Source organism: Parasteatoda tepidariorum, chromosome 8, assembly GCF_982258835.1.
Source record: "Parasteatoda tepidariorum strain Cologne lab strain chromosome 8, Ptep-v5.0, whole genome shotgun sequence".
Classification (NCBI taxonomy): Eukaryota; Metazoa; Arthropoda; class Arachnida; order Araneae; family Theridiidae; genus Parasteatoda; species Parasteatoda tepidariorum.
The window spans coordinates 68,886,848-68,900,531 of NC_141762.1; the positions used below are offsets into that span (position 1 = coordinate 68,886,848).

The window sequence follows — 13,684 nt, forward strand, 5'->3', positions numbered from 1 at the left end:
ACTACTTTTCCGTTTGACACAAAAAAATTCTAAATACCAGATAAATAATCAACAATTCTATAAATAAGTATTCTGGAATTATCAAGTAGGAAAAAATAGATATTTAAAAACCACTTTTAGAAATAATAAATATGGTCCCAATAGTTTGGTCAGGTAAGGGGTCCTAACATTAGATCCCTTAATGTTAATTCAATTTTTTGCTTATTTCGCTATATTTCGGGATCTTTTTAAGCGAATTGAAAATTTTTTGCACACAGCTATTAAATTTGTTTATCCAAAAATATAATTCCATGCAAAAATAAATTTTAGTTAATATTTATTTTTTTTATTACATTATTTAGTAATCATCGAAACAATTTTGAATCGTAAGCCGTACAAGTTTTGCATCATTTTAAAGTACGCAGTTTTAAATGGCAAAGTACAAAATTCGACCAAAATCGGTTGATTAGTTCCTGAGAAATCAAATTTTAAATATATGACTTGTTAAAAATTCGATTTCTCAGGAATTATTCGACCGATTTAGCTCAAATTTTGTATTTTGCCATTTAAAATTACAAACTTAAAAATTATGCGCAAAAAAATTTATACCTTGCAGTTCATGTTTTTTTTTTCGATTATTATTAAATGAAATAATAAAAAATAATAAATATTTACAAAAATTTGATTTTTGCATGAAATTATCTTTAAACTAAAAAATTTTATGATTATGTGCAATTTTTTTTTAATTCGCTTAAAATGTTTTCGAGATTTAGCGAAATACTCAAAAAGTAAAACTAACATTAAGGGCCGCAGAAAGTAAAACTAACAAAACTTTGGACCGCTCTCCTGATCAAACTATTGGGACCACATTTCCCAGATTGCGGCTACCTCCAAATATGTCGAAAAGAAGCTATGTTTATTAAGAGAAAGTATGTTTTAAAGTCTTGTTCCGTAACTTAAAATATCGTCTGCACTTGTTCATTAGCATATTTGACCTCATCCCCTCGACCTTGAACGTGATCCGATCAAAAACTATTCAGAGTAGTCCGCTCTTCTTTTTTTTTTTTTTCGCACTGTATTTACGTTTACGTTTGAAAGATACGGAGTTCAACATTAAAACTCCCTTTGGTATCAATATTAATTGTGCCAAGTAGGTTAAGGTGGCGCTGATATCTTTTAAAACGTGAAAGTACAATTGAAATCTGCAAGCACAGTTATAAGTACAATATTTAAATACTTCATTCAAGAGTGTTTGATATCTGATATGTCCAAGAGTCAATTATTTATTTTTAAAATATGCACATTTTGGTTCATTATTTCCTTTTTCATAAAAATTTCTTTAAAATATAAATGAAGCCGGAGGCAAAGAGAACAATTTTAAAGTAATTGAAATTTTCTTAATTGTATTTTGATAAAGATAAAAATTTATTTTCATGTAAAAAAAACTGCAAAATTTGAACCTGAATTGTTCGTTAGATTCTTTTTGAAAATTACCTAGATAAGAAAAGTTAGTCCCGAATGAAGTTCAGCACCGCGAATAAAGCAAATAATTGCACCAAAACAGACATGCTACAGTTTCAGTTCTATAAACAAATATTCCGTCAGAATAGTAACCATAAAAAAAAAACGTAATCAATCGAAAATAAATTTCCGAATAATATAGCTGACAGGATACAAAACGCAATAAAAGAAAGAAAAAAACTTATAAAATGTACCGTACGTAATACTTTATACCGTGGAACAACTAAAATACGGTTAATTTATTGTGTTTTTCAATCGAGAGTTATGTATATTATTACTAAATATTAAACACTTACAGAAAATATGACACATGAATAAAGTTAAAAACAAGGCGGATAAAGAAATTATTTCTTAAAAACAGACATCTAACAATTACGGTATTAAAAACAAAAAAAAAACCCTGCTTCTCAGTGCCGAAACACAGAATAACAGAATTGTGACCTCTACAAGAAAAACTATTTAATTTAAAAAAAAATTCCGATCAAAAGAGCTGATAGGATACAAAACACAATAAAGGTAATTAAATAGCACTATAAATAAAATAAATATTTTATAGGTATATTTTATAGACTATTATATAGACTGCGGTATATTTTATAGACTATTTTTATTTATTATTATTCATAATAAATGAAAATAATCTAGAAAATATACCGTGCATAACACTTAATAGTATGGAAGGACTCAAATACGATTAATTCATGCCGTGATTCAAGCGAGGGTAATATAATTACGTAAAATGTTAATCATTCATAGCGATCCGTGGTGGCTCGGGAGATAGAGCGTTCGACTTCCAAAGAGGTCAATCCCGGCAGTGACTGGTCTATACGAATTCCGCACCCGGCTCACACCGGTCACAGTGTTGACTGAAAATATCCTCAGTGGTAGAGGGATCATGGGTTGGAGTCCCCTTGCTGTCAGGCAAACCGTGGGGGGTTTTCCTCTCCATGTAACACAAAGGCAGTTTAGTTCCATAAAAAAGTTCTCTATGAAAGCAAAATTTCTCCCAATTCTTGATCCAGAGTTCCCTTGTCTTCTGGATAGGATTCAAAATTACAAGGCTTTCGAGGTGAACATTAGTAGTCGTAAGCCCAAAAATTGGGTCGGCTGTTCAAGGACGGGTATAAAATAGAATAAATTAATTTAGAGCAAACATAAAAACATTATACTATTACAATAGTAACACGCTATTAATAACATTCAAATATAATATTTCCTACTACTCCTTTTAATTGGATTTAAATTTATAATTCGTTTTCTGTGAGTCACACTACACAATTACTCTACAAACACACAACTTTAAATGTTATAAAAATACTAAAAAAAATACTTGGGAATAAGAATAAAACTGATTCATTTCTTTTGCCCAGAAAATATTTTATTTCTCATTTTATAATTTTAAGGTATTTCATATTTTTAAGTTAATTGTAGATAGTTAGTTTATTTCGAACTAGATGTCACCACTTATCAAATAACACTAGTAAAAAGATAGGCACTTTTATGACCGTTTTCTAGAAAATTAACCGATCGGTAAGGGGTTACCATACTCTTACCATTATGTTTTTAATGACATAGGCAGCGTGTTTTCCTACAGTCTTCGTATTTTCAGCACTTGGAAGGTAATCGGGTCCATTTCCCCATGTCCAATCAACCAGAATCACATTGTATAAGCCACGTTTAAACAGCTCGGTTTTCATCTCCTAGTGAAAAATGACAAATTATTCAGCAATCACATATTTTCTTTATAATTACAAAAATTAAATATACCATAACAACGTATTCAAAAATGAAAAAAAAAAGCTTAGTAATATTTGCTCAGAACTCATTCGAGTTATCTTTATTATATATATATATAAAGAAAAATTTCAATTCCAACCCGATTTCAGCTAAAAATTATTGTATGTATATATTTATTGGCAAGCTTAATGTGACGCTTATCGTCACTTAATTCAGAATCACAATAAAACATTTAAAATAGATTTATCGTAAATTGCAAAATAATTGATTAGATTTAAAATACTGTGGAAACTTCCATTAGTACATAGAACTTAAGCAAATACAAATAAACACTCTTGATTAAAGTTAAGAAATACGTGTCGAAAAGGGTTAATCAGAAGTTTATAGTCCAAGTTTGATCTCTTGTGTGACCTTTCCAGAATTTAGCAATAGTTTTATCTAGCAAAAAGTTTAGTATAAAAGATCAAAAAAAGACAACAAAAACAGTAGCAGTAGTAGTAGAGAGAGTAGAACCGAGTCATTTTGAGGTTCACCAACTTCCAATATGAACATCAGTATGGGTAAGTTCTCTCCATGCCAATTAGTTTATTTGTAACCAATCAAAGCCTTTTAATTAATTTGTTATTTAAATTTTGTGTTTTATTAAAGTGTTATTAATCTAAGTATTTTAAATAGTTGAAGTATGTAAATTAATTCGACAATATATGCATAAAATAAAACGATCACAGGTTAAATTGATAAGTAGTAGTTTTGTGTCTGTAAACCACCGTAACAATATGGTGCCGTGTAACAATATGGCGCTTCCAAAAAAAAATTTTTTTTTTCCTCTCTATGGTAATATGCAATGAGTTATTTATTTTCGAATGATTTTATATTGTCAGGTAATTTAATTTTTCGTTGTAATCATGCATTAACAATGCAAGTGTAAATATTTCTAAGTGTTTAGTACTTTAAATGTTGTTGACAAATTTCACTTACTAGTGTATTAAAAATGGCAGAAATCCCAAACCCTAATAAAATAGCCGGTTATCAAAATCTAGTTAACATCTTTGACGGAGAAATATTTTCTAATGTTGCATATTTTCTTACAAATCTTGAAGAGGTAGGTACTATAGCAGAATGGAATGATGCAGAACATATCGCGGTTATGAAAAGTAAACTAAAAGGCCCAGCATTACAATTTTTTATAGATGATCCCGAACTCCTAAATGAAAAGAAATATGAAAACATTAAGAATAAATTTTCTAAATTTTTTGCAAAGAAATCTACTCTTTTGCACAGCCAACAACAATTTTCTAATTGCAGACAAAATCCAGGTGAATCAATTCGAAGTTACTCATCTAGGTTATCAAATTTAACAATTAACTATTTTGGTCTTGAAAATTCATCTAAGGAAAATGCAGATACTATAGTCGACCAAACTAAACTGGCAAAATTCTTAGAAGGTCTCCAGCCATCACTTAAGCGATTGACTTTGAGTCGTAACCCAAAAACATTCAATGAAGCTGTTGAAAATGCTTTACTGGATGAGGTTAACATTAAATTCACATCGGAACTTGAAGTAGTAAACAATGTAGTAACAGAGCCCGAAACGGCGATTGAAAAGAAAATGACAGAATTTCTTAACAAACAAACTGAAATATCAAATAATATGATAAATACTATTTCCAAACAATTAGAGAAAATAAATTTTGATGATAGAAATAGGAGAATGCCCCAACAAAAAACTCAAAGAAATCTATCTTGTATGCACTGCGGTCGTCGGAATCATCTTTCATCTCAATGTTGGTTTCAACACAGTAGGAGCAAAAGCAATCCTTTGGCAAATAATAGGGATACTTTCCCTCGCAATAGAAATAATTACAGAACAAATCAAAGCAACATGATTTTGAACGCTTCTAACCCTTATCATACGAGGTCAATAAACCAAAATCCCCGTTTCACAGATAACAGATCTACCGTACCAAAACAAAGATATTTAAACTTTCAAAGGGATCGATAAAATCCCAACGAATCCCTCAAACTTTAAAGGGTAACACTCAAAATACTTTATCTTATCAATTAGGTCAGAATTGCGCATTGCCAGTCATTCAATTGGAAATCGGAAACATTAAATGTTATGCACTTTTAGATTCGGGAGCGAGTGTATCTCTGTTAAGTGATAAAATATTAAAGAAAGTAAATTCAAAATTGATAAAGTATAAACCTTTTAATTCAAATATCAAAATAACTACTTTAAGTGGAAGTGAAATAAAATCTTATTCGAATGTTACCTTACCACTTTCAATTAATGACAAAATCTTCCGACATGATTTTTTAGTCACCTATTCTGACCTAGCTCAAGATTACGACATAATTTTAGGAATTGATTTTCTTTCCTCATTTCATTGCAAAATAAATTTTGTGGATAAGGTTGTTACTTTTAATGATTTACCATCTCAAATACATAAATTCGAAATTCATAAAATAAATGTTTTAATCAAGGAAACTATAGGAAAACTTGTTAGAAAGATTAAACTCAAGCCTAATGAATCGGTTGTTGTAAAAATCAAATCAGATAAGAAAATTCAACCGGGAAGTTCTGTACTGCTAACTCCAATGAATTCTAATTATAAGATTGAAATGCATAACTCATTGTACAAAGTTGATCAAAATGGTCACATTCCATTGATAGTAAATAACCTTTCACAGAATAATTTACACCTAAATAAAAATATGAAAGTAGCCCAGATAAATTCTGAAATTAAACTGGAGGCAAATGAATCTATAGCTGACATTCGAAGGAAAGAATTTAAATTAGATGATTTTAATATGTCTGGGGTTCCAAATAAAGCAAAAGAGGAATTATCTCAACTACTTGTTGAATTTGCGGATATTTTTAGCACGTCTTTAAAAACTATAGGAAAATGCACATTAGAAGCTCCTCCAATAGAAATTACTAATTTTAACCCGATTCAGTGTAGACCTTTTCCTGTACCTGTATATTTGCGAAATACACTTAAGAATCAAATTTCAGACTTAGAAAATGCAGGAATAATAGAGAAAACAAATAGTAGATATAGCTTTCCTTTAATTTTAGTGCGAAAAAAGGAGGAAAATCAATGGCGTTTAGTTATTGATTATCGTAAACTAAATCAAATTACAATTTCTTCAACAATTTCTTCAACTTATTTAATTTCTGACATTCTAAACTCTTTACGAGGTTCAAATTATTTTAGTACCTTGGATGCAAATTCTAGTTTTCACCAAATTAAATTGCGTGACGAAGATAAACATTTAACAGCTTTTTCAAGCCCGTACGGAAATTTTCAATATAACTATTTAAGTTTCGGGATGAAAAATTCTGCACAAGTCTTTCAAGAAACGGCTGACAAAATCCTTAATGGACTCCAATCAGAAAACATTTCAGCATATATCGATGATGTTATGGTACCCTCTCAAACAATTTCTGAGTCTCTACGAAAATTAAGACTGCTATTTGAACGCTTTCGTCATTATGGGTTAACCTTAAACCCAAAGAAATGTCATTTTCTCCAAACAAGCATCCGATATCTCGGACATATAGTTGATAAGGAAGGTATAAAGCCTCTACCGGATAATCTTAATTCCATAAAACATTTTCCAGTTCCTAGTACATTACGCAAATTAAGGCGTTTCCTTGGACTAGCAAATTATTATCGTGATTTTATAGAAAATTTTTCTGAAGTGGTAGCACCTTTAACTGATTTAACTAAAAACAAACATAAGTTTAAATGGAATTCCTCTGCACAAAACGCATTTGAAATAATTAAATCCAAACTATTATCAGATGTCATGCTTAAACACCCTAATTTTGAAGAGATGTTTTACTTGAATACAGATGCGTCAGCGATTGCAGTAGGCGCTGCTCTTCTTCAAAAAGATGAAAATGGGATTTTACGTCCAATAAGTTATTTCTCTTATAAATTAAAACCCCACGAGAAAAAATGGCCCGCGATGCATCTTGAAGCCTATGCAATTTTACTTGCGGTACGACACTTTAAAATTTTTCTCTATGGCAGAAAATTTACTATACTCTCAGATTGCAAATCTCTAAATTATTTAGTAAAATTAGATTCTCCAGCGAGTAAACTTTCACGTTGGCTGCTAGAACTTTCTAATTACCATTTTGATTTTGAGCAAATAAAAGGTTCTGACAATTTCTTAGGTGATCTTTTAAGTAGAGATATAGATGAAACCATTAATGTTGTAAAAATTGATGTACCGGACACAGAAAAAATTAAAAATGAGCAAAGAAAAGATTCTTTTTTAATACCTATTATAGATTAATTGGAAGGGAAAAGTGCAAATTGTAAATCACACTATGAAAATTATTTTTTAGACAAAGGTTTGCTTAAAAGAATTACTAATCGAAACAAACATGCACCAAGAGATGATTATTATGAACAAATAGTAATACCTCAAAGCTTAATACCACATATATTGGAGGGTTGTGAAACTGTACATTTTGCATTTTCTAAAAATTACCGTTCCATTAGGGAAAAATATTATTGGTCGGGAATGTATAGTGATATTAAAAACTTTTCCAATTCATGTAAATTATGTATTGAAAGAAAAGGCTTTACAATAACTAAATCTCCAATTCAAAATTTTGTAACACCTTCTCAACCTATGGATCTTGTGAGCTTAGATATATTAGGACCATTACCAATGTCTATTACAGGGAATAAATATGTATTAACTATAATTGATCATTTTACGAAATATAGTACATTGTACGCTCTAAAAAACATTACTGCTGAAACTATCGCTGATAAACTTATGAAATTTATCATAATTTTCGGTATTCCAAATTCCATTTTAACTGATTTAGGAACGAATTTCCAGAGTCATCTTTTTAATGAACTCTCGCGACAACTACAAATTCATAAATTGAAAACTACCCCCTATAGACCACAGACTAACAGTCAATCAGAGAGAATAAATAAAAGTATTAAAACGAGCTTGACTTGTCTCTCTGAAACAACTTCTAATTGGGATACATATTTAGACTACTATAGTTATATTTATAACAACTCTTATCACGACACTACTCATGAGAAACCTTCATTTCTAATGTTTAATCGTGATCTTATTTTACCTTTCCATTTATTGGAAGAAAAACCTAATATTCATTACTTTCCTTGTGACAATTACATCGAGGAAAATTTATCAAAAATGAAATTTGTTTATCGTAATGTATATAAAAACCTCGAAATGTCAGCGGAAAAGCAGAGTAGAATTCGTCAAAATGTAGCAAAGGAAAAGTCATTTCACGTAGGACAAAAGGTTTATCTTTACACACCAGCTACAAATCAATCAACAGGGCGAGCATTTTCAAAAAAATTTTCAGGCCCGTATCGTGTAATTCAAAAACATTCTGATTTAAATTATTCCATAGTAGACATTAATAAACCCCGCACGAAACCAATGCGGATACATGTTGATAGAATGTTTGCATATGAAGAACGTCGACCTGACTTATTATTATCGGATACTCAGAAAATTCCGCAGAAGTCAGACGTGGATATATCAGTAACGCATAAAAATGTTGTACCGAATTTGTTTTATGAAGAAAACGAAACTGACGATTACTGTCCCCCCTCTTATCATATGCCGCAAAAACGATCGTCAAACAACACTAATACTTCTAACGCCAAGGTAGCGATAAGTGACAAAACAGTCCCTGTGGATAAGCCAACTCAGAGCCGATATAATTTGCGGTCAAGAACAAATAAGGTAGGTGAAATAAGGACTACCACTAGTCAAAACCATTCGATCGCTGATAGATTGTTAAATTGGGCAATTACTGGTGATAAAAATCAAGAGGATAAGAATATAGTGGATAAGATATCCGATGCCATAGCAAATAAATTTTTGGATCCACACCCACCTGATTCTGTCAATACATTGTTTTACAAACCTCACAAGACACGTGTTTACTATCGAACGTACTAATTTAAATAAATAAATACCTAAAATTAAATGCAAACAAACGTTATTTACAAAAGAATACTGAAAAATATGGCAACATTCATTAATTAAAAAATAATTAAATATATACTCGTAAATACTTGCGTTGGTTGTGAATAAGTAAAGGCCTAACTTATCCGTGATCAAGAATGATAATCTCCTTTACTGTTTGTAGAGATGTATTGCGCAGGCGTAATTGCAGGTTCTTTTACACTTTAGTGGATTATCATAGGTATTTCGAATTGATAAAATACTGGCATTTTGTAAATAATTTTGCTATTTAAGAGATATTAATGCATAAATAATTACTTATAATTTCTAACAAATAAATAAATGAATGAAGATATATCCTAAAAGATTTTTTTTTCCTTAAAAGAAACTTATTCTACATCTACCTGTATTAAAAAAAATATTAACCAATTATTTATGAAGAAAATGATTTTTCATGATACTTAACAAAATTATATGGTATGTAAAGTCATTCGAAGGTATTATACTTGTTACTCCTTATCTAGTTATTGGTGGTAAACAGACAATTCTACTATAATGAATACTATCATTAAATGTTTGAAAAAAAATACACAACGTAATTTTGTACAAAAAAAAATTAAATAAATAAATAAAATAAATTAAAAAAAAAAAAAAAAACTTTTTTGTTAAAAAAAAAAAATCTATCACAATCATGTATATATATGCATAAAAATATGCTATACTGAATAAATTGAATCAGAGGAATAATTTACGCTTTAGTAAGTTAAAAGATTAATCTTTAAAGGCTTCAACAAGCAACATGTATATGTATATTTAATTTCCCTTTTAAGAAAATGGAGAGACTTCCCATATCTGTTTTCATTTCAGTCATTTTTCTGCTTGCGGTCACATTTATTTCTGTGCAAGCCTATGAAATCAAAATGTGCGAAATAACGCCTCATGTGAACAAGAGTTGCAGAGCTTTAAACTCCACAGAAGCAGAAAGTTTAGAGTTGCCACCAACGGCATGCCTTCGGACCTCATGCAACAACTGTGTTCTATCTTCGCAAGCATTAATAGTTCAGCAGGATGAGACCCTTACGTCACCTACAAAGTTTCTGTCCAGACCAACCAACAACAATGGCAATATATCTTCCTTTTTGTGTTCAGAAACAGACTTGGAGAGAGGTGATGCCATAGCATCCCCTTGTGAGTGTTCATCGGAGAACTGCACAGGAACTCCTGAATTCTGTTCTTTATTCCCATGCCATCCTCATGCGACATGCAAATGTGTTGTTAGAAAAGTCACATATGAACTACTCTGTTTCGAATCTAATCGCTGGATTTTAAACACGACAATGATTACTTTCGACATATGTCTATTTAGAAAACCTTTTATAGGTCGGAAATCGAGACGTCCTCTTGAATTTGAGAGCGCACAATTCATCCAGCATAATCTCACTCTAATTTTCAACGAACCTGTAGTCTCTTTACCTGGACCGGGTAAATTAATCGCAAGAATTTCAGGGAATGAAATTATATTTAATGTCGAAAAGGATTTAAACGTAATTTTGCCAACAGAACTAATAGCTTTTAAGGAAAAATTAACCTTAATCTTTATATCAACCGATGGGAAAGCGGTCCATGGAGAGATCGTGTTAGAAGGAAAAGCCATTTGCCGTTCCACGAATTGCATTTTTTGCAAGGAATTTTTGTTCCAAATTAAGTGTTGGCCTCGTCATATAGCTTACACAGTTTACGTTGTTCTTGCCATATTACTACTCCTCCTATTGATATTTTTAAGGCTGATTTTTAAAGGACTAGCAGCATTTCTTAAAGCATCACTTTACATTTTATTAATCATTTTTAAATTACTTAAAAGTATTTTTCGATTTTTCTTGCTGGGAGGAGCTATAGTTGGTACAACGACGCGCCGTCAATTGCTTAACTTACACGATTTTTTGGAAAATAATGCACAGCAACAAGCCAGACAGAACACATTGCCCTTACTATTGCTTGTATCTCTTTTTGCAACTGTCGCAAGTGACTGCACTAGCCATTCCATCATCTCTTCGGAACTACAGAACTGTCAAGTAGTTAATGGACAGCAACACTGTGCTATTTTTACTACAGCGGAGATAACATTAAAAAATCTTGAGTATCAGACCTGTTTGTGGTTTCAGGACACTCATAAAAATAACCTTTTTCACCTAAAATTAAAACTCATCTCTGCGCAGTGTAAGTTTTCTTCAAAACGATTATATTTTACATTTCCCGTTCATGAAAAAACCATTAGTCAGTTGGCCTGTCCTCAAAATTATTATTGTGCTTGGGGTACACATTGCACACCTAATAAGGATTTCGAAGCACTAACTGATGAAAGCAAGGCATACCCAGGAACAACGAATTGTCACCCGTCTAGTGTGGGAAGTGGCTGCACAATTATTTCTAGGATGGGGTGCTTGTTTTACAGAGTCTTCTATGTTCCTGATCTTCTCCACTCATATGAAGTTCGTTCAATAACAGGACACCACTGCTCTTATACTATCGCTATTGAACGATCCGAAAATAAAACTTCGGAGGTTTTGACATTTCAATCCTCGACCCAAACCAGAGATGGTATATTCATAGAAATTCAAGGCTCCCTTAACCAGCCTCAACTCCATTTCACCGATTCCCTTGTCATAAGAGTAGGTGACCCCTCCGAAGCCTACCTAACTCCAACCAGCCCACAGCACGTCCCAATGGCAGGTCTCGTTGGACAAATCCAAGCCAATGAAAGCTATACAAAAGATTTCATCTTCGATCCAGAAATCACACAATGTGATTTTTTTGAAACAACACTACGATGTTCAAGGAAGCCAGATGGTCTGCAAAGACTAGTGAATTCCAAGGAAAAGGCTCTTCCTTCGGCCAGAGAACTTCACTTGTTCTCAATCGAAAAAGGTTCTCTTATATCAGACCTTTTATCGACAGCTCCTATTAAACTGTCTCTCAGTTTCAGTGACTTTAAAATTAGTCTTCAAACGACTCAAGTTTGTCCTAAAATTCTTGAAAGTCCAGTGACAGCTAAAGGCTGTTATTCTTGCCAAATTCTCAGTGATCTGAAATTTAGTGCTCTTTCTAGCTGTCAATCAGGAACAGTGTCTGTTGAATTACAGAAAATTACTTTGTATACACAATCAATGATTTTAGAAACTGAGCCAAAAGAATTTATAATTAAATTTCAAGCTGAACATAAATGCTATGATGAAAAATTATGCCTCGTTGCGAGGGAGATGAAGCATTGTAAGCTTATTTCCTTTTGTTTAAGTGAACCAAGCATCAATCTTATTAATTTTAATTCCACTTACACTAAATCCTTTATAAGTGATGATTCTTCTGGTTCAGGTTTCTTTAGTTTTATATCTTTTCCTGCTTTATCAAATATATTTTTTATACTAAAAATGATAGGTGCATTTTTGATTATTATTTGTTTAAGCATTACTGTTATTTCAACATGCATTACCTGTTGTAGACGATAATATATATCTCTGTTAATTTTGACAATAATTAATTATTATTTATTTACTTATCATGATTATTTTTCTTCTCTTCTTTTCCTCGTGTCACACTTGTGCAAAAGTATGTATCTACACAATGATTATGTTTCTTTTATATACATTTTGTTTAAGTAATATTTGTTTTTATGTTTCTTGTGTTATTAGAAAAAATATTTTTTAATTTTATTATGAATGCATGCTACTTTTATGTTTATAATTGGTACAATAGAGTTGTATATTGGAGAGATACTTGCCTATACAGGTGGCAAGAATTATTTTTTTTTCTCTTTTTTTTTACTGTTCATGAGGAAAATGTGACGCTTATCGTCACTTAATTCAGAATCACAATAAAACATTTAAAATAGATTTATCGTAAATTGCAAAATAATTGATTAGATTTAAAATACTGTGGAAACTTCCATTAGTACATAGAACTTAAGCAAATACAAATAAACACTCTTGATTAAAGTTAAGAAATACGTGTCGAAAAGGGTTAATCAGAAGTTTATAGTCCAAGTTTGATCTCTTGTGTGACCTTTCCAGAATTTAGCAATAGTTTTATCTAGCAAAAAGTTTAGTATAAAAGATCAAAAAAAGACAACAAAAACAGTAGCAGTAGTAGTAGAGAGAGTAGAACCGAGTCATTTTGAGGTTCACCAACTTCCAATATGAACATCAGTATGGGTAAGTTCTCTCCATGCCAATTAGTTTATTTGTAACCAATCAAAGCCTTTTAATTAATTTGTTATTTAAATTTTGTGTTTTATTAAAGTGTTATTAATCTAAGTATTTTAAATAGTTGAAGTATGTAAATTAATTCGACAATATATGCATAAAATAAAACGATCACAGGTTAAATTGATAAGTAGTAGTTTTGTGTCTGCAAACCACCGTAACATTAATATTTGTTAACTTTTCATATCATCTAAAGCAAATGCTAGGTA

At 31.1% G+C, this 13,684-nt stretch overlaps 2 protein-coding genes across 3 annotated transcripts in view; one reads left to right on the forward strand and one right to left on the reverse strand.

Annotated features, from left to right (window-relative positions):
- Positions 1-13,684, reverse strand: part of LOC107455608 (pancreatic lipase-related protein 2) — a 46,486-nt gene that overhangs the window by 12,601 nt on the left and 20,201 nt on the right. For both annotated transcript variants that reach the window (XM_087169064.1, XM_087169063.1), the window contains exon 3: positions 3,054-3,200. In XM_087169064.1, the coding sequence (XP_087025190.1) occupies positions 3,054-3,200 (147 nt within the window). The remainder of the gene's footprint in view (positions 1-3,053; positions 3,201-13,684) is intronic.
- LOC107445983 (cationic amino acid transporter 4) overlaps positions 13,270-13,684 on the forward strand; it is a 44,396-nt gene continuing 43,981 nt past the window's right edge. Inside the window, exon 1 of the mRNA XM_087169061.1 lies at positions 13,270-13,424. Coding sequence (XP_087025187.1) covers positions 13,409-13,424 — 16 coding nt within the window. The 5' untranslated portion in view covers positions 13,270-13,408. The remainder of the gene's footprint in view (positions 13,425-13,684) is intronic.